Here is a 27361-nt window from a genome sequence, read left to right on the forward strand (position 1 = left end):
AAATGTTATTTATTTTGTTATTTTGTTATTCAAATTCTTGAACAGATGGTCTTGTACTCTTTTAAATAAGGACCTCGTACTAAAAACAGTTTGATTTCTACACACAGTGAAGGTCATGTTTTGATCAAGTGGTTGCATTTTGGACTGAAATAGACATCAGACACTGTCTGTCAAAATGTCTGCAGTGCTTTTCCACAGCAATCACTCTGGAATATGTTCAATAAATGCTGTTTCCTCACTTGTAGAGTTAAACAGACTAAAGTGTTATAACCTTACTTCTGTCTAAGATCCATGCAAAAATTCAAATACAGTATCCTGTATTACAGCTCAGGACTATATATGGTAGAAGCTGACAAAATTTCATAATGTTAATGTTTATTTTTTTATTTCAAAGGATGAAATAGAATAGAATGACAAAATGTTGCAAATAATAATGCATGTTGCATTATTTGATTATCCTGTTTAACTATTGGAGTTCAAAGGATGCAGTTTCTATGCTGCTACAGTATGAGTACTTGTTTTGCTTTAAGAGTATGCACACTTTGTAATAATCTGTAGATGAGAAAATGTCCAAATGTCCAAACTGGCCTACTGAAGCTTTATAAGTTTGGAATCCTTTTTGTAGCTAATAATTTATTTCTATAAGTAATTTATAGAGACAGAGATGATATTGTTTCTCTTGCTAAATGCCAGCAATATTACAGCACACATCTTACTTCTCTGACTAAAGTCTGGTCTGTACCTGATGCTGCAGGTATTTAAGTACCAAAGCTGTTGCAGGAGTAAAAGCAGTGACACCACCTGTAACATGAAACAGTGCTAAAAGTCCTTATGGGATCCCCACAGGACATATTGATTTAGCAAAAGCTGTAACCAAAGGTGATTTCCCCAACAACCTGTGCAGAACATGCTCCATAAAGTTCCATTTTTTATTCTGTTTGTCTTGTGTTGAAAGTGCAACCTGTTTGTGGTTAATCATATGAATCTAAATCTCAGTTACAGACTTGGTAGATTAACATTGTTTAAATTAACAAACAAACAAATATTTAAGGTTTCTAATAGAGTCCTGCACACGGTCAACAATGATTGTATACAGGACTACAAATTTCAGTTCAGTAGGTATGATTATTAGGATGCAAAGAATAAATTTTAAATATAGTTTCCAATGAATAACAACTGATTATGATTAGAGACATTATATAAGATAATAAGATAATTATATAATTATATAAGAGACATAGATAGTGACATTGTACTATTCAGTACAATGTCACTATCAAGAAAAACAAGAAAAGAATACAAGTGTGTTTCGATGTCTAAATTACTATCTATATCTCTGGCTCTGTGGGTAGAGTGGCTGTGGACATGGCAAGCTGGCATAGTGATTGTTCGTCCCTGGGGGTAATGCTGTTGTTCTGAGCTGAGGTGTGATTGTGTATGGCGCCTGTACGGTTCTGCATGGGTTGGAAGACCAGCAGGGCTGGCATGGATAACAGATGGCCTATTCCCTGCAGGCAGAAGGCTTTGGCCTGCTGCTTGGCACAGAGCCCTCAGGCTGGCCTGTTTATGTTGGGATAGAAAAAGGTATACAGCAAAGAAGAGGTTAAGATGTGAGGGCATAAGGTTCTGAGTTCAAATTCTGAGGGCACGGTAGTCAAGCCAAGCTGGAGGCAGACAGATGCTGGTAGTCAGGACTCTCATACTAAACTCATTCAGAATTAATGACTCTCCTACTTTAATTACACATGTTTAAAATCCTGTTACAGCTAATGACTAATGACTATTACTGAAGCCCACCTTACTTGGTGCTTGAAAGAATCCTATGTAGTTTTGTGAATACTAAGTAGTTATTCTCAGTTTTGCATGCCAACTGCATGCAATTGGAGTGAGAAGACATCAGGAGTGAAAGATGGGCTGCTACACATGAGCAGCTCTCCCCTGAGAACTACCAAAATGTCACTAGCACCAGCAACTCAGTGCTCACACAAATGTCAATAGTGAAAGCGACTCTTACAGTCAGCATTGATTTGCTCTTTGGTTTAATCACAAGGGGTAATTATACAGTGTACTGAGATTCTGGTCATGCAAATAAATGCATGATTTAAGCAAACTTTAAAGTAAAATAAAAAAAATTAAACAGAAAAACTGAATTTAAATGCATTTTTAGAATGGTAAACTGGGTCATTAATTATATATATATATATATATATATATATATAATATATATATATATATATTATATATATATATATATATATATAAAATAATTACAGTCTGTTGTATCTTTAGATAACGAAGTACAAACATTAATTTAGTTTCTTAATGTTGATATAAATAATATAATATATGTCACGTACTGTGGTTGGACCAGGTATAAAGAACAGAATTGTCTTCGTTCTTGCAGCTCATGCTATGTGACTACTATATGATTGGCTATAGAATGTCCTGAAAATGGAGACATGCCACAGCACTGACTGGGCACAGATGGTACAGGACCAGCATGCCCGGCCATTCCTGTTGCCTCCACACACTCATGTACACACACTAACATGCCAAAATACACATTCCAGTGCAGGTGATGATGACTGCTACTTATGCAATATGCATGTTTACTGTACCTGCACAGGAAGGACGATGTTGCACTGTGTTCTTTATTGTGACAGGCTGAACATCTGAATATGTTTAAGCAAAAGATCAATGGAGGGCACAAAGTACACAGGATGAGGAAAAAAGAGTTCAGCAGATAGATCAGTATGGCTTTGTCTCTGTGGGAATCACATTAGCTTCAAATGAGAGAGCAGGAGATGACGCATCACCTAGCAAGACCAGTCAGTGTTCTTTGGGGTGTAAGAGTATGAGTGCATGTTTGTGTAAGCAAGGCATTTTCAAAGGAGTATAAAAAATAAAACAAAAATCAACATTCGGCTGCTTTCTTTGCTTAACTGCTTAATCACGTTTCTGTTATAACACTGAGACAGTTCTGTAATGTACAAAGGACTGTACAAACTGTACAAAACTACTGGCTTCACATACAACCAGAAAGCATGCCATGTATAAGGGAAAGTCAAAGCAAGGCAAAGTGAAGAGAAAAGTGTGAAAAACTGACGCATGAATGAATCATAAATGAGTTTATAGGAAATGTGTCTGACCTGAGGCTGGCCCTGAGCTGTGAGAACTAGGAGAGTTAAGACAGATTCAGGAGGCTGTGGGAACGAAACAGACATCACATAGACACATGCCGCCCAGGGCACATGCAGCAGCATAGCCTCTCTATATTCACAAATACAGAGAAAGGACAAGATGGACAGATAAATTGCAAACAGGAGACAGGTATAAAAAAGGAAGTGTAGAAAAGAGAAAAGAAGCAATCCTGTTTTATATTTGACTGTGACTGACAGAGACACAGCCACTATGAGAGCAGTTCTTTGTTCTAGAGATTGGCTGAATGATGAGATGGTGAGCATGCATGCGCACACACACACACACACACACACACACACACTTATTCCACAGCACACAGTCAGAAAATGAAAACGTGAAGGTGGCAGCCAAGCAGTCATTCTGAGATTACAGTTACAACACTGGCACAGGAAACCCATTTGGGAATGAATCAGAAAGATAAATAAAACATGATTTCACGCTTCCAATAGTGCAGCTTGGCAAGCTTCACTATTATTAGCAGCACAGTGTGTGTGTGTGTCAGGACCTGCTGAAAGGATAGTGAAAGACATCTGAAGGGTGAAGTGAATACTTGCATGAACACACACACACACACACACACACACACACACACACACACACACACACACACACACACACAAAAGCAGCATTTCCAATACATCTAGATTTTGTAGGTATTTCATACTGTACATAATGTAATGACGTGAATCAAAAAGCATGTCCTTCTGTAAGTCTCCTGTCTGTTTTCCACTGTAGGTTACATCTTTGGGATTCTTCCCAAAACTGCTGATCTGGATTTTCACACTTAACCATCTCTAGGATTAATAAAAAAAAAAGCACTGAAAAAGAAAAAAATATATATTAAGTGAAAGTTCCCTGGGTGTTGTTGAGGTCAGAGGAGAATTGCCAGACTGGTTTGAGCTGATAAAAAGAGTATAAAAGTGTAATTCAAATAGCATCTTGTTGCAACCGAGGTATGCCAAAGTGCTTCTCTGAACACAGAACACATTGAACACATACTTGAAGCAGATGGGTTTCAGCAGCAGAAGACCACCCTGGGTGCAACTCTTGCCAGCTAAGGACAGGGAACTAAGACTACAATTTACATGGGCTCACCAAACTTGTATAATAGCGGACTGGAAAAAAAGTTGGCTGGTCTAATGAGTTCTAATTTCTGTTGCAACATTTGGATGGTAGGGTCAGAATTTGATGTAACCAACATGAAACCATTGATCCATTCTGCATTGTATCAATAGTTATAAAAAGTTATCAATAGATTGGTGTAATATGTGTGGGATATTTTCCTTATAACCAGTGTATTGTTTAAATGCCACAGCCTACCTACTGTAAGTATTGTGCTTACCATGTCCAACCCATTATAACCACCAGGGTAACATGTCATGTCACAAAGCTAAACCTACCATTTTTTAATTGGTGGCTTGAACATGGCAGTGAGTTCCCTGTATCTAATTTGCCCCCACAGTCACCAGATTCAATAGATTCAATAGAGCACCTTTAGGATGTGGTGAAACAGGAAATTTGAACTGTGAATGTGCAATCGACAAAACTGCAGCAGATCTCTGATGCTATCATGTTAATATGTAACAATTTAGCATATTGTTGAATCTATGCCATTAAGGCAGTTCTGATGGCAAAAAGGGGTCCTCCCTGTACTAGCAAGGTGTAGCTAATGAACTGACTGGTAAGTTTACATAAATAATAATCCAGATGAACAGACCAGTAGTCTGCAAACACAATAGGAACTGAAAAATGTGGGTACTTATGATGTGGGATTTACTAGGAGTAGCCCAGTGTAAACAGCAGGAACTTTGTCTATAGGCATCTACAGTACAGGCAATAGGGCCACATTTGATCAAATGCTGTCTGCTAATATGCTCTGTCACTTAGCTGAACTAAAATAATTCCATCAGTTATTAAAATCCAATCAGTCTGGTTACATCTATGTATGTAGCCTTTGCCATTATCTACTAGAACAGTGGAACTAGTGATCTATTTTCTATCCATAATTATTATATAATATATTTCTGTATATTTTTGTTGTGATTTTTGAGGCTGGCAACTCTACATTGAGTGCAGGCTCTGGAACTTCTCCCCTGCAAGTTGTAGTCTTGATTTCCATGTTTCATCATGGTGCTTGATGGGTTTTGAAAATGCACATGATAATCCAGATTAGTTGTAGACATGCACACATACTGTACTAGATGTGCCCCCACATATACACAATCATGCTCACAAATGTTAATGCATCTTACAAGCATACGTAATACACATCTCCACTTCAATCTTACACTGGACTGGACCTGTTTCAATACGTTTTTTTTTTACTCTATTTGTACCAAAACAGGTTTCCTGCAATCTATTACACAGTATTGTACAGTAAAAAAGATGGATCAATACACCTTTGGCAAACATAAAATAGCTAATTAAATCTTAAGGGGTTCAAAGAAGTAGTTTTCATTACAATCACATTGAGTTAATGGAAGTGCATGATCATCATTCTGTAAGAAAGAATGCGAGTCAACATACAGTGGGAAGAAAATTTAATTAAGAGACAGTGGATGCTGGCTTCAATTATTATTCCGGTCAATAGCTCATGATAGTAAACAGATTTGCAAAGAGCACTGGAGAGAGAAATCTTCCAAAATCTCTATGTTCTAGTCCAATATGAGTGCCACAAGTACACACTTGAAGCACAAATGAAATCCAGTCCTAAGCCCTCAGAGAACCCTCAGACCCCTCCCACTGCTGCCTCCAAGCTTTCAGGCAGCTCATTTATGTGCCTGCAGCTATGGATCATTATACATTTTCCCTGTTAAGTGATGTCATGGACCTTAAATGCATTAGCATGAGGTATGATAAGATGTTTTAATGCAGCTTTGAGCTCTAAGCTCTTGCAGAAGAGCATACTCATCTACAACATATATTAGTACTGATGAATTTAGTCAAAGCACTTTGAATCATAATCAGCAACAATATTAGTAACAGCTAATAAAGATCTTTCAACTCGATCTTTCAGTTGATTTTCAATGGACTGCAACAGTACCTGAAAATAAGAACCAGAGAAAAGAAAAAAATATTGATGAGTGACAAATAGTGTAACTCAGGGAGTGATGGAAAAATATGAAATTGACCTAAAACTAAAAAGGAGGCAAAGAGACAAAGAAGCAGACAGCAAAAAAGAAAAAAAAGGGTTCATTTTAGGCTCATCTGATATTCAATACTTCCTGGTATGTGGCAGATCAATGAATGAACTCACTAAATGGGAAACTGCAAGACGAAATATATTAAATTAGCCTTTTACTGCAATAACGAACCACTGCCAGACAGAAAATGAGGTCAGGCATCCAATCAGTAGAATACACTCCTGACATACAACTAGATTAAACAGGTAATTTATTTAAAATTGTTTCAAGCGCAGGGTTCAGGGCACAGTGATGCTGTGACAAGGTGCAAGCCGTTTACAGGACATGCACAGTGCCAAATTACACCATTACCTGGCAATGCAGCATTACTATCGCCTAAACATGCCAAAGTGCTTTTCGACCATAAAAGTGTTTCTAATCTAAGCTATTGTTTAGATGAGACAGACATTATGTGGCTGGAAGCAGGAAGTACTAAACTCAAAGCTAGTGAAGGAGAAGAAAGGGAGTCTGGGGAGGAGGCTGAGTTTCCGCACCATGGTAACATAGACTTGTTCTCCTGAGGGTACTGCCCTGTGGGGCTGAAGTGTGAACGCCACACACACAGACCCACACACAGACCCATACACACACACACACACACACATATTGCAAGGTGCAATCAAATAATAATACGTCTGTTTAAAGCAATTATGTTTATATAGTTATATCCAGGAAGATGCTGGGACCAGACAGAAATAAGATTACCGATACATTTCAGATTAAATAGAATACTAGTTATAACCATTGCACCCACAGGGAGGAAGTAAATAAATGAAGTCTCTAAATATTATCACTTCTTGTGATAGTAATACGTGGTGTTTAAATGTGGCCATCTGTCTGTGTGGTTTTTGTGATGGCCAGGTGATGAAGCGAGGTTTCACAAGGATACACTGCACGTTTGATTACAGATCTGTGTTCTCCAGAGTGTGCTTCAATATCACAACACTGAACCAATCAATGTTTATAGGGGCCATAAAGAAGTGCTAGCTACAGTAGGGTCCTAGTGACCCCTGAGCATGGCTTCATCAGTACACGACATGCTGCTGGTTAGGAGTTTGATGAATAACCAGGCCATCCTGCAATCATTTCGTTGATGTCTCTTGTATAATTCCTTTTGACAAATGTAACTACAATCATTGTAATTGTTTTTAATCGTCCATTTACCTTGCTACTATTATTCTTCAGAGTAAAAAAAACTATGAAATTGCCATAGCTAATGATGACCATTATAATTCAGAGCAGAGAGTGAAATTATAGTGCCGAGAGCGCTCTGGCCGCAGTGCGAGTGATGAATAATTTATGTTGTGGAGTTTGCTAGCCCTGGTGCAGGGAAGCTGTGCAGACTGGCACAGAGAAGCCCAATCATGTGTAAACTCACATCTCCTCTGCTCTGTGGGCTTTGGTTAGTGACTGACAGCCAAAGGACAAAACAGGATAAAGCAGAAAAACAGAAATATCTGTCACACTTTTTCTTTCTTTCTTTCTTTCTTTTTTTATTTATATGGTATAGACATACTTTGCTCTTAAATTGTCCTCCAGCCAGGAGCAGCCATCTGCCATTCCAGTCATTCTCTGTGAGTCACAGTAAAGTCTTCAGAATATATCTTCTGCATGTTTACTGTCAATTTGCTGAGAATCGATCCTGAGTCAACTGATGCTGGAAGGGTCTGGAGGAGGCACTGTGTATTTATCATTGAGAACAAGAAACTCAAGGGAATCAGTATAAGGCTAATTAGCACCAGATATTGCAACAGTGAAAAGCATAAACCAGAGAACCTGTGTAAAAAAATGTTTTGCTATAAATTCTACTTGATCATTGTTTTACTGCTCCTACAGTATAAATAAAATATTGCATTGTTTTTTTTACACATAGCTCACCACAGTTCAAGATGCCATTAAACTACTGCCCCTGTAGTTACCCACCTCAGAGGGTTCTAGAGAGCATGGTTTATTCATTTCCTTCTATAAACCCAGCACAAATCCAGGTTTGATGGATTGCCCCTGAGGCGAGTTCTCTTGCTCAATCCTTCTGACAAAGCACCTCAGAGCCAATGATGAACATACTGACTCCAGCAGCCTGTAGGTCTCCCTTAACTAATGATATATTAGACCTGCCTATCCACAGTGACTTAAGACCAAAACCTGATGTCAGGAATAAGGAGGATGAATTGTATCGCTGAACCCTGTGATGCTGACTATAAGCAGATTTGATGAAGCTTATGGAACTGTACATGAGTGTGTGATTTTTTTACTGACTGAAACTAATCATGAAGCTTTACTCAGCCAATATAAGACATCATTCATTGTCAGTAACCACTTTATCCAGATCACAGTTAGAGTTGAGCCAAAGCCTATTCCAGGAAAACTGGGCTTGAGCCAGTTATAAACCCTGAATGGAAGGTCAGTGCACTACAAAGCAATACCCCCCCCCCCCCCAACCCCCCCCCCCCCAACCCAACCACACACACACACACACACAGACACACAACTAGGGGGAATTTAGAGAATGTATCGATTAACTGCCATTTTGTTTTGAAGTTTGGGTTTATGAAATATTATCATCTATGGAACACTGTAACATAACTACTTTACATGTTGGAGGGGTGTACACGCTTACCTGATCCAGGTGCTAAAAAAGCTTAAGATAAGATGAAGGCATGCAGGAATGTGCCAGAACCTCTTTTGATGGACCATCTGCTATATTTATAAAAACATCTGCATGCCAGTAAGACACAGCGCACAGAAACATAATTAAGATACAGAAATTACAAACATGGGACATATCAACCTATTTAATTACATAAACCCAGATATCTTAAACATTTTGTAAAAAATAAAGGATGTCTTGATTTATAGGAACTTTTATTTGGATGGTTTAAATGGTTATGCAGTTGGAGTCATTCACTTCAATCTTGCATGTGAAATAGAAGATACCTTAATTTACGCTTTTAAGCATAATTCAGGAGACGCAAACGTGTGAAGGTTAAGCTGTGACTGATTAAAGGTAATTAGACATAATCCCTATTTACTATTCAGTTCATAATCCTCATTCCATTGAAGAAAAGTTTGAGTTACTTTCTGTGAGTAATTTTTGTGCAAATTCTCCACATCAAGCTGGATAAAATTTTTATGATAATTGGGTCTAACTGATCTGCTTGGTCAAAACTTGGACCAGAAATATTCCTTTATTAATTGCTTTTCTCATATTTCTATTTATGCTGCACCAAGGGAACACCCAACCAAAGAGGACTGGACATGAGACATCTATGATTGTTACTAATAACTGCTATAAATGACACCTCCTACAGGTATGTTCTTCATACAGCCATAGCCTCTGTCCAAAAAAAATAAATAATAATATTAAGTTGCAATCATTTTAAGTTGCACATGGCCCAGACTGCTTTGATTAAAATAGCGATAGAAGAACACTAAAGATGAAAAACATTTTCTTCACTACAATTCCACAGCCAACACCCCATCACCGATAGTGGTCAAATGTGTTTCCAGGCTGCTTAGCAACACACCTGACATCTTTATACTAGCTTGTCAAGGACATAAGCCCAGCCCCCTGACTTTACCTAGAGCCAATAGGTTTACTTTTCAGCCTTGAGGAAATACATAAAGCTGACAAAGGAGCTGAAGTGAGCAGATATTTTGGAATGTTGCGCCTGTCTGAGATGTAACACCATTGTCTCCCGACTCGATCAGCATTCCTGACACATCAAGAGCAAATCCAGCGCAATCATTCCCTCTGCTCTTGTTGAGAGAGCCATTAAGCTCAGTGGGTAATTATTCTGTCATTTAACAGGCAGAAACCATGAGGCTGGAATAATCAGACCCACACACTGCAATTATCATCAACACAGGAGCCCATTCAGAGTGTGGACTCGCAGATCAAGACAAACCAATTTCACACGAATAGATTTTCCATCACACACTTTCTTTCTCAATCTCACTTCATCTGTCAGTCTTTCTAAGCTCACAGTGAAGAGAACAATACTTGCTCAATTAACATTCGGTAAAGAGCTGTCATAAGCAATCATAGTGTGGAATTTTTTTACTTTCTTTTGTCCACTTTGTCAATAATAAAAAAAAAAATGCATATTGCGAGTAATGATATGAACAGTCTTTATCTACTAAAGACCATTTTTAGTTTAATAAACATCTAGCCAAAATCTCATCCAGTTCATTTGTAGATGTTATAAACTTCAAAGCAAGTTTGATTTGTATTTGTGGTACAACAACCTTTTACAAAAAATATTTGTTTTGGAAATAGTTAAAAATATATGCTGCTTTTTTTCCACTCAGTTGTGCTTGATACATAATGTACATTATTTTGCGTACATTAAACTTTAGGTTGAGTTTTATCTGTTTTCAAGGTTTTTTTCAACCATAACTTAAACCACTTCAAATTATCACATTTTGCATTAAAATTGTGGAAATACTATAAAAGGAATTTGTTTACTCCAAATGTGCAGTACTGGAGCGCAGCCAAAATAGAAAAAGATAAGAATAAGGGTCAAACCAGTTGTACATTTCTGTAGAAATGTCAAATCCACCAGGATGTCTGGCTATGCCCTGTATAATTTACTGACTGCCCTCATCTCACAGAACATTACTGATGATTTCACTTGTCTGCAGTAGCTATGAAACAGCTTACCCTCTCTGTGGCCTTCAACATCCATGTGCTCCACTGAGGTTTTCCTACCAGAAAGGGTTGTATGTGGATTGCAGAGCACAGCGTATTACTGCCTGGCTTCTCCACCTACCAGTCCTATCCTCTTCAGCCCCCCTGAAACTGTTCACATAAACACACAAACAGTATGTGACTTAGTATTTAGATGAATATGTGAAAATTTACTCCTAAATAATTCATAGCATTAACAAAGACCTGATTTTCTGATACATTGCAAAGACTGGAATTACTAACATGTTCCTATTTTTTAATCCCCTTACTGTAACATTTTTAGATTGTATTTTACAAATGCAAAATGTTTTTCTTTGAACAGTTTGAGCACAGGTATAGCCTAATCTTGCCTCCTCTACCTTGCTTACATTAGAACTAACCATACCCTATTTAGCATAAATACACAGTTATGAGGACATTTACTCATTTTGGCAAATAATTATAGCACACAATATTGTCCATAACAAAGCTTTTGAAATTTTGAAGACCACTATGCAACCTTATTTTAGACCAGATTTTTAGCAAAGCATGCTATGTAGTGCAATTAAAAGCTGACACATTGCTTCTGTCATGTGAGCACAAAGGTAAAGATACAGTACTGACATAGTGGCGTTAGTGGTTTGAATGTTTTAAAGGGTTTTTGGAGAATATTAAAGTCAATAAAAGGACATTTGTCCCCTGCTACTGCCTTTGTAGTCACTTCAACAGTTATAACAAAGTAGCGTGCAAGTATGCATCACTTACTTGCCACCACTACTTTCTATTTGACTCACTACAAAGTCAAGCGACATAATATTGAGACTAAATCACAGGCTTAAATGATTACCAATGCAACTGCAGGTTGATTTATCCATTGTAACAACTATGAAAGATAGAATTATAGCTTTTCCAGCTATAGTTAGTTCTATGTTAGGTAGTTAGTTAGTTTCAAAATGACTCTGCACCAGTGCACAAAGCAAGATCCATAAAGACATGATGAGCTAGTTTGGTGTGGAAGAACTTGACTGGCCTGCACAGAGTCCTGACCTCAACTTGATAGAATACCTTTGGAATGATTTAAGGCACAGATTGCAAGCCAAGCCTTCTCGTCCAACATCAGTGTCTGACCTTATAAATGCACTTCTGGAAGAATGGTCAGGGAGTCAGATGACGAGGTATACTGTATGACGTAACATAATACACTGAAAAAAGTGAAATCTGATAATATTAGAGAATAATTTCAATTATCCTGCTAAACTGAATTATGTTCATGGGTTTATTGTATTATCAGTAGTGAGCAATTGCAAAACAACAAAATGCATTTATTTTAAAGGTGTGTCTGTGGGGGGGTGGGGCAATTCTTTCTATACACACTATAATTAAGATTTGCTAAGAACAAGCAACACTACAAATTAATTGAGATAATCAGAAACAAGGGAGGAATGGTCAGAGAGAAGACCTGAGATGATATCTTCATCTTCAAGTTTTTGATCTGGTATGTACTTGCTCAAAAAAGCAGAAATTAGCTTGGTGTCAAATGTAATATTGGGAATGGAAGCCACAGGAGCTGGGCAAGTCATCCAAATCAAGTTGGCTGTGACGCACTAAATTAACACATAACTAGCAGAATAAACATTTTAATTTAACTTGTTCACAGATTAGTGTATGCTGTCTGAATACAGGTTTCAATGTCTGCCATGTTCATTTTATCACGCTTCACAAGCCTAACATAACCAACAATACTATGCTTGTTTTTACATGTCCAGATCCTGGAGGTGAATGTTCTGTATGAAGAGAGTATCTTCTGAAATGTCTTATAGTGTATTTAGTGCAAGATGTGGACCAACTGATTAAGCACTGGTAAGCATTTGTTTATAAGGCATTTCAACCTTAGAACTGAAAAATGTTACTGAATTGATAAATTAGCATTGCTCAAAGGTCCAGGTGGCAGCTGGGTGGTGCTGGGGTTTAAACCTGTAAGGTTTTAATCAGTATACCAACATCCAAAAACCACACAACTACCTTTGCCCCTTCATCTTCACAAATATGGTCAGTGGCATTATCAGCTGCAGCACAATCTTTACACATTTTTTTTTTTAATCATAGTTTGTATTAACATTAGTTACATACATGTTCCTAAACCTTGTGGAAAGACTTCACAAAAGAGTTGAAGCTGTTATAGCTGCAAAAGGCCAACATCATATTAAAATTAATTAAAGATCAAGAAGTGAATGTTACTCAAGTTTATATTGTATGCATGGAAAGGGAGGCGAGCCAATACTTTTGGCAATATAATGTAATATATAATGTGTGTGTGTGTATGTATGTCAGTTGTTTTTGCCTATTCATTGACATAATTACATTTAACTTGATCCTTAACCTTAATCCTAGGTGTTTTTTTTTTTTTGCACTTATAGGGAGCATTAAGTGATTTTTACATGCATACATCAGACACTGTTTTGCCAAATATAGCAACTTGTCTAACAAATGTGCTTTCTTTTATTAGGTTGTTCAGAAAGATGAAGCTCAGGCAGAACTTGTGAGGTGCACGATGGCCCTGTTTGTCCTCAGGTAGGAAGAGGACTGTCTTTAGCCATCACATGAAATCGGGATTGTGATTTACTGAGTTTCTATCAGTCGCACAAGAATGTTCCATGTTGTTTGGCCTCATCTATGCGCTAAACTTGAACTATCTTGGTGAGCTCAAACACACTTTTGTGGCCCTGTAGAAAATATTTAGGGAACATATTCTTTATTGACATTAAAATATAAAATTTTGGTCACTTTGTCAAACAATTGTCAAATTTTCACATGGTTAGCAAATAGGTTTATACAGTTTTTAAACTTAAGTTATTAAAAATGCATTCTTTTATTTATTTAATTTTTGTTTCTGTCTTTTAATTGGGGAAATAAAAGTACAACAAAAATAAATGGTAATGTATGGTTTCAAGGATGGTAAATGTTTTTGAGGAGAACTTGTTTGTTTATTGTCTTCATTTATAAATGTAACTTTTTCAAAAGTTATAGTTACTTCATTCATAAACGTAACTTCTCTACATAAAATGAACTTTTTTGGCAGAGAGATTAGTACATTTCTTTATTTCAGAAAAAGACTATGTTGATTTTTATGTATAATTCATAAAATTTGTTTGTACGTAATCATACTTTTAACTTGAGAATAATAACTATATATAACATAACTTTATATTACATGAATGTAATTTGTTTCTTTCAAGGTAAACACTAAACTTAAATATAATGTTAAATTTCAGGTTTTTCTAAAGTGATATAATCAAGTTGTTACAAAGTCGAAAAATTAGTTTTACTGGCTTAAGGCATTGTAACAACGTTTTTTTTTTTTTTTTTGAATCGATGAATTTATTTTTGCTTTGGGGAGACTTAAAAATATGTTTATATTTAATACAAATTTAACCTTAAATATAATTATAACATTTGATTTAAGAGAAAGTAAAAAAATTGCTTGTAACAAGTTGTAGCATTTTTTTTTTAAGTTGATCCAAAGTATAATTTTTTTCAGTGTATGATAGAAAACGTAAAGATAATGGGAGAATTCCTTGGGGAAAGTTTGCCTATAATGAGTTAATAATTTGGTAAGGAGGGGGAAAAAAGGGAGGAGATAAGGTGTGCATCCCTCCCCTTGAAAACTGTATATAATGAGCCTGGATGTAACTGTCAGACAGTCTGCTCTTGATCATGCTTGGATTTATGACCTAAGCATTCAAGTGCAGCTCACTTGGGTTTTATTGCTGCAATAAATCCTGTTTACTTTATCCAGATCTGCAGAGGGTCCTGAGTCGTTCTTTGGTTCTTTTGCCTAGAGATACTAGAGCTTTTGTTTAATGTTGTATAATTTGGTAACATTAACAAGTGGAAGACTAAAAATTTCCCACTGTACCTTATGGCAAAGTTGATTTGCATGGCCATCATTCCAGAAGGAAGGTTCTTCTGAAGATGTCTCACAAGAAAGCCCACAAACAGTTATCTGAAGACAACCTGTCCAAGAGCATGAATTAATGAAACCATGTCCTGTGGTCAAGATAAACTTGTTTGGGTCAGATGGTGTCCAGTATGTGTGGCAACACCCTCGTGAGGAGTACCTAAAATTGTCTCTTGCCTACAGTTAAGCATGGTGGTGGAAGCATCATGGTCTGGGGCTGCATGAGGCTGCCGGTACTGGGGGGGCTGTGCATTTCAGCATGTACTGTAGAACATGATGACCTCCCGTAAAAAAAACTGGGCCAAATGGCAGTTTTCCAACATGATACAGCAGCTTCGTGATATCATTATGGAAGAGTGGAAGAGGATCCCACAAATTTGTATGGTCCTATTAAACTGACAAACACATGAACATGATGAATAGGACATGTGACTTTGCAAGGTTAAACAATGTACAGCTGTTATCACTTAGAGTGTACTCACCTTTGTTGCAAGATATTTTAATAATAATGGCTGTAAAGGGGTTATTTTCAGAAGACAGTAAATCTGTTCTGTCATACAAGCTGCACATTGACTACTATAAAATATATCCAAGTTGCATTTCTATAGTATTGTGCTTTAAGAAAATATACCAAAATGTCACAAACGATGAGCTGCTTTTTTGCAAAAAGAGTTGTATAAAGTTACCCAACAGCATGGCAAAATGCATGAAATCTGTAATTGCAGGGGTTATTCCACCAAATACTAATTTATTTATGTTATATTTACTGATTTATTTATTTATGTTATGTTTTATTTAAGTTATTAAACCTCTGCAAATACTGCATGATCTTGTTTTTTTTAGCATGATATGTTGTGTTGTCATTTCCTTTAAATATACACTCTAAATAACAGTAATATTTTAAATTTTGAAGAAATATTGTCAGCAGTTCATACAAAAAACTGTCCATCTTACTATGCATGAAAATTACACATTGATAATTGGGAGCAAAATGTAAATTTTCTGTGCCTGCTATTATGGAAAATATGCCACATCCTTTTTGACCTTTCTTGGGGTTGTACATGTCTTGAGGGATGTTTTGCTGGTAATCTATAAGCCTGAAGCAGAGGCAGCTTTAAAACCTTTAACATAACCCCCCGAACACCCCCGTCGTTTTCTTTCATTTGAACCTAAGACCTTCATGGTGTATGAGCTGAGTGCAAAATGCTGGATTAGGAAACAGGTGATCTGAAAGACAGCAGAACAATCTTATAAGTATGATCTTTGTTAGGAAAGAGATCCAGTAGACATAGACATGTGTGAGAGACAGCATTAGATATGTTTATGGTTTATTAGTGAAACATTCTTTCATGTTATGCACAAAAACACAACAAACAGCTTTTGTCTCTCAGGAGACATTATTTACTGTGCAAATAAGCAGAGCTTTTTGCTATCATTAAAATGGAGCAAAAACAAAAAAGGTATTATGACTGGAATCAGAATTTATAACAATCCAAATTCTGACCCAGAGCCACAATAACAAGCACCTTCTCCAGTACAGTCAACATAAGTTCACTTTGCATGCTCCAGTTTGTTCCACTACAAGAAAAGAGTTTTGATAATGTGGTTATTAAAACTCCATGGATTCTTTGTCTTTGTGCAAAAAGCAAGCCTTTTATCAATTTAGAAGATTGGGCATTAATCTTTAATTTAAACCATCATACAGTACATATTGTAAAAGCATCTGAAACATCTGCATGCATGTCATGTAAAACCGGTAATATAAAGTGAACCTTTGTTCACTTTTTTGATTTAATGCAATAAATGTAACCAAATAAAAATATGCATACATTGCAGTTTATTTCTGCACTCATTCCCAGAGATATTGGATGCAATAACAAGGCCGGGGCAGTCAGATCACATTACCCTCTGTACAAGAGTAATACCAGAGGATGCATGAAATTCATGAAACCTTAATTAATGTACAGCAGCTGGAGAACATTCACAGACATCGGAAGGCAGTGATGAAAGACTGTCTCTCAGGCTGACGCTACAGTATAACAAAAAGATAATTGCAATTACTCTGGAGCCAACTCTCAATTTACTATTGTATGTTTCCAAGGATGATTAACATTGAAGAATCATTTAACTTCTCCACATAAGTTATTAACAACCTATTACTGAACACAGAGTGTATTTGTTTCTTTGTTTTTGTTTGTTCATTCGTTTAAATTTTTTAAATAAGTTTCTAAACTTGTAAAAATAAAAACACCACTGAATTCCAACACTACTGTAAAACTTCAACTCTGTAACTAAAAAGCTACTTAAAACCTAAAGTATTGTTTAAATACAATGTATATATTTACCAGCTACTTTATTTGGTACACCTTGTTACTACTGGGTTAGATCCCCTCTTGCCTTTGGAACTGTCTAACTGTCATAATGTAGATTCAAAAAGGTGCTGAAAACATTCCTTAGAGATTTTAGTCCACATTGACACGATAGCATCATGCATAACTTTGTGACATGGCACATCATCATGTGGTCATACTGTAAAAGGAAGGTCATGGTCAGCAACAATCCTCAAGTAGGTGGTGGCATTTAAACAATACTTAACTTTTCTTAAGAGTCTCAAATTATGCTGTGAAAATTCCCCCACACCATTACACCACCACCATAACCACTGATACAAGGCAGGAAGAATTCATGCTTTTAGGTTTTTTTAATGGCAGATTCAAGCCCTACTGTCTGAATGTCAATGCAAAATCAAAACTCATCAGACCTTGCAACATTTTTCCACTCTTCTATTGTGCTATTTTGGTTAGCCCATGTTTTTCTGCTGCTGTACCCATCTGCTTTAAGGTTCAATGTGTTACTGTATGTGCTCAGAGATGCTCTTCGGCATACATCAGTTTGGCCATTTTCCCCTGATTTCTGGTATAACCAAGGCATTTTAGTCCAGAGAAAATCTTTTTTGGATAATTAATGGATATTTTCTCTTTTTCAGACCATTCTCTATAAACTCTAGAGATGGTTTTGTGTGGAAAATCCCAGTAAATCAGCAGTCTCAGAAAAATTTAGACCGGCCTGTCTGCTACCAAACAATATGCCACATTAAATCAGCTTCATTCACATTCTAATGCTTGGTTTAAAATTCAGTAAATCATCTTCACCATGTCTACATGCCTAAATGCACTGAGTTGCTGCTATTTGATTGGTTGATTAGCTATTTGCATTACTAAGCAGTTAATCAGGCACACCTAAATATTTAATATATGTAAAACAAACAAACAAACATCATGTATAATATGCAGTACCATAAATAAACTACCATATTGTACGGTATATACCAAGAAGACAAGACTCTAATGACGTTTGATTGACACATACAAAATCAAAATGGTTTCATAAACTTTGAGCAAGGTTATAGCATGAGATGGTCTTTGTTCTTTTTCAGTAAATAATAACAATGTTTTCTTTCTTTTTCTACAGCAATCCTCCCCCTTACTCTGAAAGCCCATGTTGCAAGCCTTCGATTTGCCCCTTGCCTGGGTTGCCCCCTCTTCTGTCTGCCTCAAAGCCAGCTGCAGATGAAAAATTTATGACAATGTGGCTTGGAAAAAAATACACTCTTCCATTCCATTTGAAGCTCTTTCTCTGAAGCTAACCCCTCTGATGGTGGCCACCTTAGCACTCAGAAACACTGCATGTCAAACCTTTGCTGATTAAAGCTCATCTGACCTGGCTAGCCTGTGCAATCAAGGAGTGATTGAGCCAACTATTGACTTAGGGGGCTTTTGGCAGGATCAGTAGTCTGGATAGTGATAATTAGTGATGAGTGTAAACCAGGGATGCGCAACTCCAATCCTGGACAACAGGAGTCCAACACTGATTAATGATTTCTAGGTTTAAACCCTCCTCGTTCAACTGACCAGTTAACTACTGGGTTTAATATGGCTGTTAGATGACATGTCTGTATGTCTTGAAGGGGAAGGAAAGAGCCTACAATGTAATTTACACTTGTGTACATTTTTGTCAATGTCTGTGTGTGGCTTGGATTTCCCCACAAGGTCACACTGAATTTATTATTCATTAGAGTCTCATTATTTGGCTTTCAGATCAGAAACATTAGCACAGTAGCACTTTTCTCTCAGTGGGGAAAGCCTGCAGCAACACCATGGGAGGATCTTTTTTTTTCTCTCATTTTATTTCATCATGAAAAAAGAGATAGTATTAAGAGGCCTGCTTCTTTCAGGAAAACATCAAGTGCACATTTCTGCATGTAATGGCATGCAATTTAATGATAGATTCAGAAGAGCATTTTATTATAATCTCATGAAAATGGTACTTTTACAGTTACACTAATAGTAACACTTATGCCTAAATGTTGTACATATGATTCCTTTATATACTTTGCTGTGATCCATCATTGTCCCTCAAATTTTCCTCCTTAACTATTGTCATTAATAAACCTGGACCTGCCAATATACATAAGAATACTGTCCTAAGTGATGTATTCCATAATTGCTTCCATAACATTATGTTAACTTCCATAACATTAGTTAATAAGCTATTTTAATTAGAAAATAATAATTAAAAAAATATTATGATATAGCAATTTCAACAGATTGGAAAAATATTTAAGACTAGTCATCATGCTTACCAACAAAATAATGTATATTTGTAACATCAAATATCATAATTAATAATGATCATCTTAATCAGCTCATGCACTCAAAACAATGGGTTTACAGATTTGTGTAAAAACTTTAATAGTTTATATGAAGTATGGGGGGTGAAGTATGACAGATATGTTGTTTTAGAGCTCTATGACAATGAGGGGTGATCTCACTGCCAATACTTACTTACATTAATGTACTGTGCATCATCTTAATAACATATGCCATTTAAAGGTTTTTGTTAAATCATTAGTTTTTAATAATTCATTCAGTATGAATAGTAATGTGATAGCAAATATTTTGCATTAGAAATCAATATTGGTTGTAATTGCAACTATTGGTGGTAACCCAAGATTAGTATGTTTAAACCCAAGATCAATATGTTTAATAGCAGAATGAAAAATTACAGTGAAGCACACATACATGTATGTTCTGCATGTACAAAGTCATATACACAGGCACACCGTAAACCTAATGCATTGCAAAATTTTGTATTAGAAATCTTACGCCTAGCTGGCTTTATAGAAATGCCAAATGTAGCATGAACCTCTTTCACACAAGACACTAAAAGCACCATTATACAGATTGCCCCAGGTGTGCACTGAGGTTGAGTTCAGGGGTGAGTGAAAACGTGACAGAAAAAATAAAGCAGAATTATACAAGGCTAAACCTATGTGGTCTGACAGTTACCTTGCTGTTCAATAAAAAACCTGACAATTTAAAACACACACACACACACACACACACGCGCACACACAATAAAAACAAGGGGAAAATCTTCATAGATAAGCATGCGTTAATGTATTTTGAGTGGGGTTTGCCTGGGTATATTTATAGCCAGCTTATTACTAATTCCATACATGCAGCTCTACTGAGACTAAAGCAGATGGCATCTCCACCAGAGCAAAACTCATTAGCAAAAACACAGGACATGGTGAGGTAGTGGTCAGTCTCAGCTTACAGATCCTTAGACTGTAAAGTAAAAAGATATCAAAGTGATTTTTTTTTATTATCTGTGGAGATAGTTAAGAAGATACCAAAAAAAAGATCTAAGTGTAAATATATTTTAATTAATTATTAATTTTTAAAAAGCTAATATATATATATATATATATATATATATATATATATATATATACATATATATATATATATATATATATACATATATATATATATATATATAAAGCAGTGAAGGTAAAAAAAAAGCTGTGAACTCTGTGCTTTAATGTGCAAAAAGAACTTAGTTATGTGGTGGCACTGGTGAGCCAGTGATCAATGCATTGAAACAGAGCACATACTGTACAGCACTAGTCAAAACTTTGGACATACCTTTAGTTTAATGGTCATTCCTAATTTTTATTTTATCATCACGAGATCTGGTTTCATTATGGTGCTTAAGGGGTTTTTCAAATGCACTTACAATACTGGTCTTGCAAGAACTATTCCATAACAGCTGACCTTTGTGCCTTAAAAGAACAACTTTTGTTATTTTATTACATAATTGCATAGGCCATATGCAATTTCATAGTTTTGAAATCTACAGTATTGCTCTAGAATGTAAAAAAAACATAAATCACAAAAAAAACTTGAATTAGAAGGTGTGTTTAAACATTTGACTTACATTATAGCAAGCAGATCCAATCCTATTTCCCTATTTCTCTAGCTTCTTGGAAAGTTTTTTCTTTTCACATTTTTGTTTATTATTATAATTTTTTCCAATCCTGGATGAGACACCAGTTCATTTCAGGCAACCATGCATGTACTGTACACAGTCACATATTTTTAGCCACAATTTGGATAATTTAATTATGTACTCAAAACGTTTACTATTATGGTGCATAATATGTCAGTATACCAGTAGTTTTATTACCATTCAGTGAGCACTATAGTATGTTTGTGAGTCAGCCATCAATTCTCCCTCAGTTCCCATTACCTTGTCTTTTAAATCCATCAGTTCACCCAATTACAAAAAAGGTGCGCAGCCCAATTTAAATTGATGTTCTGTTATGCTTTCACAATGAAGGGTTTCTAATTTTTTAAAGATAGTGATACATGCTGAGACTAACGATATACGTATTTGCCAGTCAGAGGTTACTAAGAGTAATTTTACAGAGGTGTTCAATTTAGCGAAGGCGATGTTAGACGAACTAGTATGCTCTGGTCCCATCCCAATGCGACATACAGTAGCTTACAGCAGGTTATGAACTGCTGGATGTCTAGGTGGTGCTCCAAAAATAATGTGGGCTTTATAGATAATTGGAGTACCTTTGAGGGCAAAGCTGGCCTGTTAGGGCGGGACAGTGTCCATCCCACTCAGGAAGATGCTGATCTCATTTCCTGTAGTATAGCGCATAGTCTCAGAAACGGCCTAGGTAATCGGTGACAATCCAGAGCCCAGGCCAGGGAGCAGACAAACAGGCTAAACCACCCGTCTGCTAGCTGAATGAGTCGTCACTCAGGGTTCACTATATTGAGACTGTGTCTGTTCCCCAAGCTAAACAAAAATTTTGAAAGACTCAGAAAGTCTTGAAAAAGTTTTAGGAATGTTAAACATTAGATCTCTTACATCTTAAGCAGTTATTGTTAATGTAACTATCACAGGCCAGGAGTTTGATATGTTATGTTCAACATATCATTTACAGACCTCCAGGGCCGTACTCTGAATTTCTCTATGAATTTGCAGATTTCCTCTCAAGCCTTGTCGTTTTGGTAGACAAAGCTTTAATTGCAGAAAACTTTAATATTTATTATAAGAATCCAGAAGACCTTCTAAGAACAGCATTTACCGTATGTCCATACTGGACTCAGTAGGAGTTAATCAGTGTTTAGTAGGACCCACTCATAAAGCAGGTCACATAAGAAATATAATCACAATTCCACAGTCTAAAGCTATCTCAGATTACTGTCTTGTCTCGATTAAAGTGTGTCATAGTAATGATGTACGCAAAGCACCATGTTACCGCTTTAAACGTACATACACATTAAATACCACACAGAGCTTTATCAATAATCTCCCAGAGTTACTGTATCAACTTTGACTGGATTGCCATCTGACTCCAGAGAACTCGGCAACTGATCAGGCAACTGATTATTTAGAATCAGGCAACTGATTATTTAGAGTCAACATTTCGTTATATGTTAGATAATGTAGCTAATGACAATAGATAATGTAAAGGAAAATGATTAGAGATAAGAAACTTGCTCCTTGGTATAATGACCACACACGCACTTTAAAACAAACTGCTCGAAAATTGAAACGCAAATGGCGTCAAACTAAATTTTTAGTATTCCAAATAGCATGGAAGGAGAGCATCCTGAACTATAAAAAAGCTCTCAGTGCTCAGTATCTCTCCAATCTTATAGAAAATAACAAAAATGTGCCTATACTGACACATTTTCTCAAGCAGATAGTTTCAGCAATAACAAAACCCCTGTTATAATGAACTGTTCACTCAGCAGTGGGTATGTTCCTAAATCCTTTAAAGTAGCAGTTATTAAACCGCTAATCAAGAAACCTGATCGTGACCCCTGTCAGCTTTCCAATTACAGGCCAATATCAAACCTTCCCTTTATCTCTAAGATTCTGGAAAAGCACAGCAGTATGTTCATATCTACATAGAAATTGCATAAACAAACTGTATCAGTCAGGATTAAGGCCTCATCACAGCACAGAGACAGCACATGTTAAAGTAGTAAATGGCCTCCTATTGGCCTCTGATCAGGGTTGTGTCACTATACTTGTGTTACTCAACCTCAGTGCAGCTTTTGAGACTTTTGTCATATCACAAAAGTATCATAGTATTCTCCTTCACAGATTAGAAAATGTAGTAGGAATTAAGGGAACGGGCCTCGTGTGGCTCAGATCCTATTAGACTGATCGTTATCAGTTTGTAGATTTAAATGGTAACCATTCTGCATGTTCTCAAGTGTTTCCACAGGGTTTGGTGTTCCACAGGGTTCAGTTTTGGGCCCACTGCTTTTTCCCTTTACATGCTTCCTCTGGGCAACATAATCCGTAAGCATGGAATTAGTCGTCATTGTTATGCTAATGACCACAATTAAACATCTCAGTAAAAACAAATGAGAAAAACCAGTTTACTAAAGTTGAGCAATGTGTGCAGGACATAAGAGTTTGGATCATAATTAACTTCCTTTTGCTTAATCCTGATAAGACAGAAGTTCTAGTAATAGGACCACAAGCAGCTATACGTAACCTTTCTGATCACACTGTAACTTCAAATTGACTTTCTGTTCCATCAAGTGGAACAGTGAAGGACCTCGGTGCTGATTATAAATTCCAGCATTTTATTTAAAACACTTGTAAATAATATTACCAGAATAGCATTTTTTCACCTCAGAAATATTGCCAAGATAATAAATATATTGTCACTAAATGATGCAGAAAAAGTAGTTCATGCGTTTCTCACATCTACAGTAGGTTATCCACACTGCATTGGCTCCCTGTAAAATTCGCATCAATTTTAAAATACTACTACTAATGTACAGTATTAAGCATTAAATGGTCTTGCACCGCAGAATCTAATTGAACTGCTAGTGTCTTATGATCCGCCATGCCTACTTCGATTAAAGGATGCAGGCTGCTTGTCAGTACCACGTATTATGAAAACTACAGCTGGGGGCAGAGCTTTTTCTTACAAAGCCCCAAAGTTATGGAATAGTCTTTCTTTAATGTCCGGGACTCAGACACAGTCTCAGTGTTTAAGTTTTGGCTAAAAAACTATTTATTTAGCCAAGCATTTTTCTAAATATATTTGCCTTAGGTAAAGGAGCACATCTGGGGGGGCTCATGGACAATAGAGTATTTAGTGAACTGATGTGTGATGTGTTTAGATGCTGTTTTCCCCACTCTCATTGATCACTCAGGTTTGTTGACGGTGAAGTGATTGGTCGCTTTTCATCTCAGGGAGCCCACATGTCTGTGTTTCCTTCTGGCTCTCCCTTTTAGTTATGCTGTCATAGTTAGTCCTGCCATAGTCCCTGCTTGCACTCTGCACTAAATATACATTCACAATATACAGTACATTGTTTGACTGTGACCATACCCAACTGCCATCTCTCTTTCTCTCTCTCTCTTTCTCTCTCTCTTGCCTCTACCTGTCTCTCTGTCGAACTATACAGGTCGCTCCTGAGCTGTGATCCAGACCGCCTCTGCCCTCTGGAGCTGCCTGACTCGTCCTGGTGTCCTGCTTCTGGTTGGATATCTTGTCGCTGGATGCCCCATGTGGTCTGCCTGGGTGACTTTGGACGGTTCCACTTTTCCACAAAGATAGTCCTGTCCATGGCTAATGCAGACAGCTGTTCTCTGAGGACTTGTGACTCAGTCACTTGATAGTTCAGGACTGGAGTTTCCTACAGTATAGTCTACCTGAGCCTCCAGGAACGATCATTTTGATTTATACACATTCACATTTCATCCAAACATAAATGATTCTTTTGCTTGTGTAAAGCAGCTTTGCGACAATGTCAATTGTTAAAAGCTTTATACGAAAAAAGTTGAATTGACTTAATTTCAAAAAATTTAAATCTAACACACTAACTGCTTCAAGATACATTCAAAATTATTTTAAATCTTTAAAATAATCCCAATTTGTCAGGTGTACCGGGTCTATCCCTGGCAGGGATGTTACAGTACAGATACTCATGCGATAGCAAATGGCAGTGGAACTCGTCTGTCTGACAGCTGGATGCCCATGCAGTGTGATGTTGATGATTGTGTGGCCTAGCTTTGACAAATGAGAGGAACAGGGAAGAGACAAAAAAGGCACTTTCTTTATTCAGAGAAGACTCAGTCATCTGTCCAGAAGAAAAAAAAAAAAAGTTTAATTCATAAAAGCAGATAGGCCTGCTCAAATAAATAGTATACTTTTGCAATATGCCAATAACAATCAGCTAAATAATCTGTTAAATCTGTTAAATAATCCACTTGGACAGAAGTTCTGACATGGATATGACTGTAGGGCTGGCTGTAATTCAAAAGTTATATATTAATCTTCTACTATTCTAACATGATTTAATTTATTGAGTAACACAAGGACATGTGTTGGAACTTAAATCTTACGATCTAAGTTTGAACAATGTAGCTATGTCTTATCATTAAAATGGTAATTTTTATTACTGATTTCTGTTAGGAGATATTTATTTATGTCCATGCTTTGTAAAACCCACCAAGTTTCACAACTTCAAATTTGGTTAAAAATAGACCAAATATATTTGTCATTAATGAAATAAAATTGTAATAATTTTTAAATTATGTTTTTGGATAATTAATGACTTTGCCGTGGTAACGTGCATCAGTACATTATATCATTTCATTACTGATTGTTTTCCTAAAAATACTTCTTAAAAATAGGGGAAGTTTTCAGAGTAGTGTAACCTACACACTATATTTTGGATTATTTAGAGTTGGCTGCATTGATTTGTTATTTATTAGAGGTGTATTGCATATCATAAGATATTAATTAATTAATTTATTTATTTATTTATTTATTTATTTGTGTGTTTTAAATTAGAATTGAATATTATTTAATTATTATTTACAGCACATTATTATTATTATTGCTTTGTTTGTAGTGTTGGTTATGCTAAGAGAAACTAACAAGTTACAGTACCTGCCCTGGTTTTCCCGGGGGAAATAAGCACATGGAAGAAGTTTATATACTGTCTTGCTGTTTGGCTTAATAAAATAAGTTGTTACAAACTCAACTGTAGCCCGATTATTTCCGACAGCCAAAGAGATGGGAGAATAGTAAAACAAGTTAAAAATGTTGGGTTACAGTAGTAAGAAGCTGCAGTTACAGTAGATGAAAGACAATCTGACCTTAATATATTTTGTAAACAAAAGGGCTAGGCTACTTAAGGGCCTGAAAGTATTTGTATCTACAAAGCAATCTTTGCCCTAAACTATGCACTAAGTCTTCACACTAACAAATAGATTACAGATGGAATGTTCCAAAGCAGTTCCATGAGCAGTTGGTAATGTAACAAAATGCGCTTATCTTTATTTTCATTTATTTATTCATTTTCTATACTACTTATCCTATACAGGGTCGCAGGAAGCCTGGTGCCTATCCCTGGAAACCTCTGGCAAAAGGCAGTGGTACACCCTGGACAGACCACACATTCACACAGTCACTCAAAGACTATGGGCAATTTGAGAACAACAATTAGCCTAATCTGCATGTCTTTAGACTGGGGAAGGAAACCGGAGTACCTGGAGGAAACCCACCTAGCAATGTGAGAACATGCAAACTCCATGCACACAAACCTGAAGTGGGAATTGAACCCTTGACCCTAGAGGCCATGTGCTTGTACAGTACAGAATATTAAAATAATATATATATTTTTTAATGCATCAGGCATTTGGTATATTAAATCACACATAACAAGCACATAGTAAAGAACATGCTGATTCTCTCTAATAACCTTGGTTAACATGAAAACCGACACAAGAAGTCAATGTCGTTCCTTAGCAACAGGTAATATACAATAGACTTGGAGCTGTAGCAGAAATGGCTTTTCACAGCAGCAGGTTGAAGCTTCTGGAAGTCAATCTTGGTCAACACTACCTCAGTACCAACCTTGAGATACTATTTACCATTCAAAGCACAGGGATAAGTGCTGTTTCTATTCAACTGAAATGAAAGGCATGGAAAATAATCACCAGAAAAAACAA

General features: G+C 36.5%; 1 protein-coding gene across 1 annotated transcript in view; it reads right to left on the minus strand.

Moving 5' to 3' along the window:
* ccdc33 (coiled-coil domain containing 33) overlaps positions 1-11102 on the minus strand; it is a 31015-nt gene extending 19913 nt beyond the window's left edge. Inside the window, exon 1 of the mRNA XM_053512267.1 lies at positions 11044-11102. Coding sequence (XP_053368242.1) covers positions 11044-11064 — 21 coding nt within the window. The 5' untranslated portion in view covers positions 11065-11102. The remainder of the gene's footprint in view (positions 1-11043) is intronic.
* Positions 11103-27361: the final 16259 nt, after the last annotated feature.

Source organism: Clarias gariepinus, chromosome 2 (assembly GCF_024256425.1).
Source record: "Clarias gariepinus isolate MV-2021 ecotype Netherlands chromosome 2, CGAR_prim_01v2, whole genome shotgun sequence".
Lineage (NCBI taxonomy): Eukaryota > Metazoa > Chordata > Actinopteri > Siluriformes > Clariidae > Clarias > Clarias gariepinus.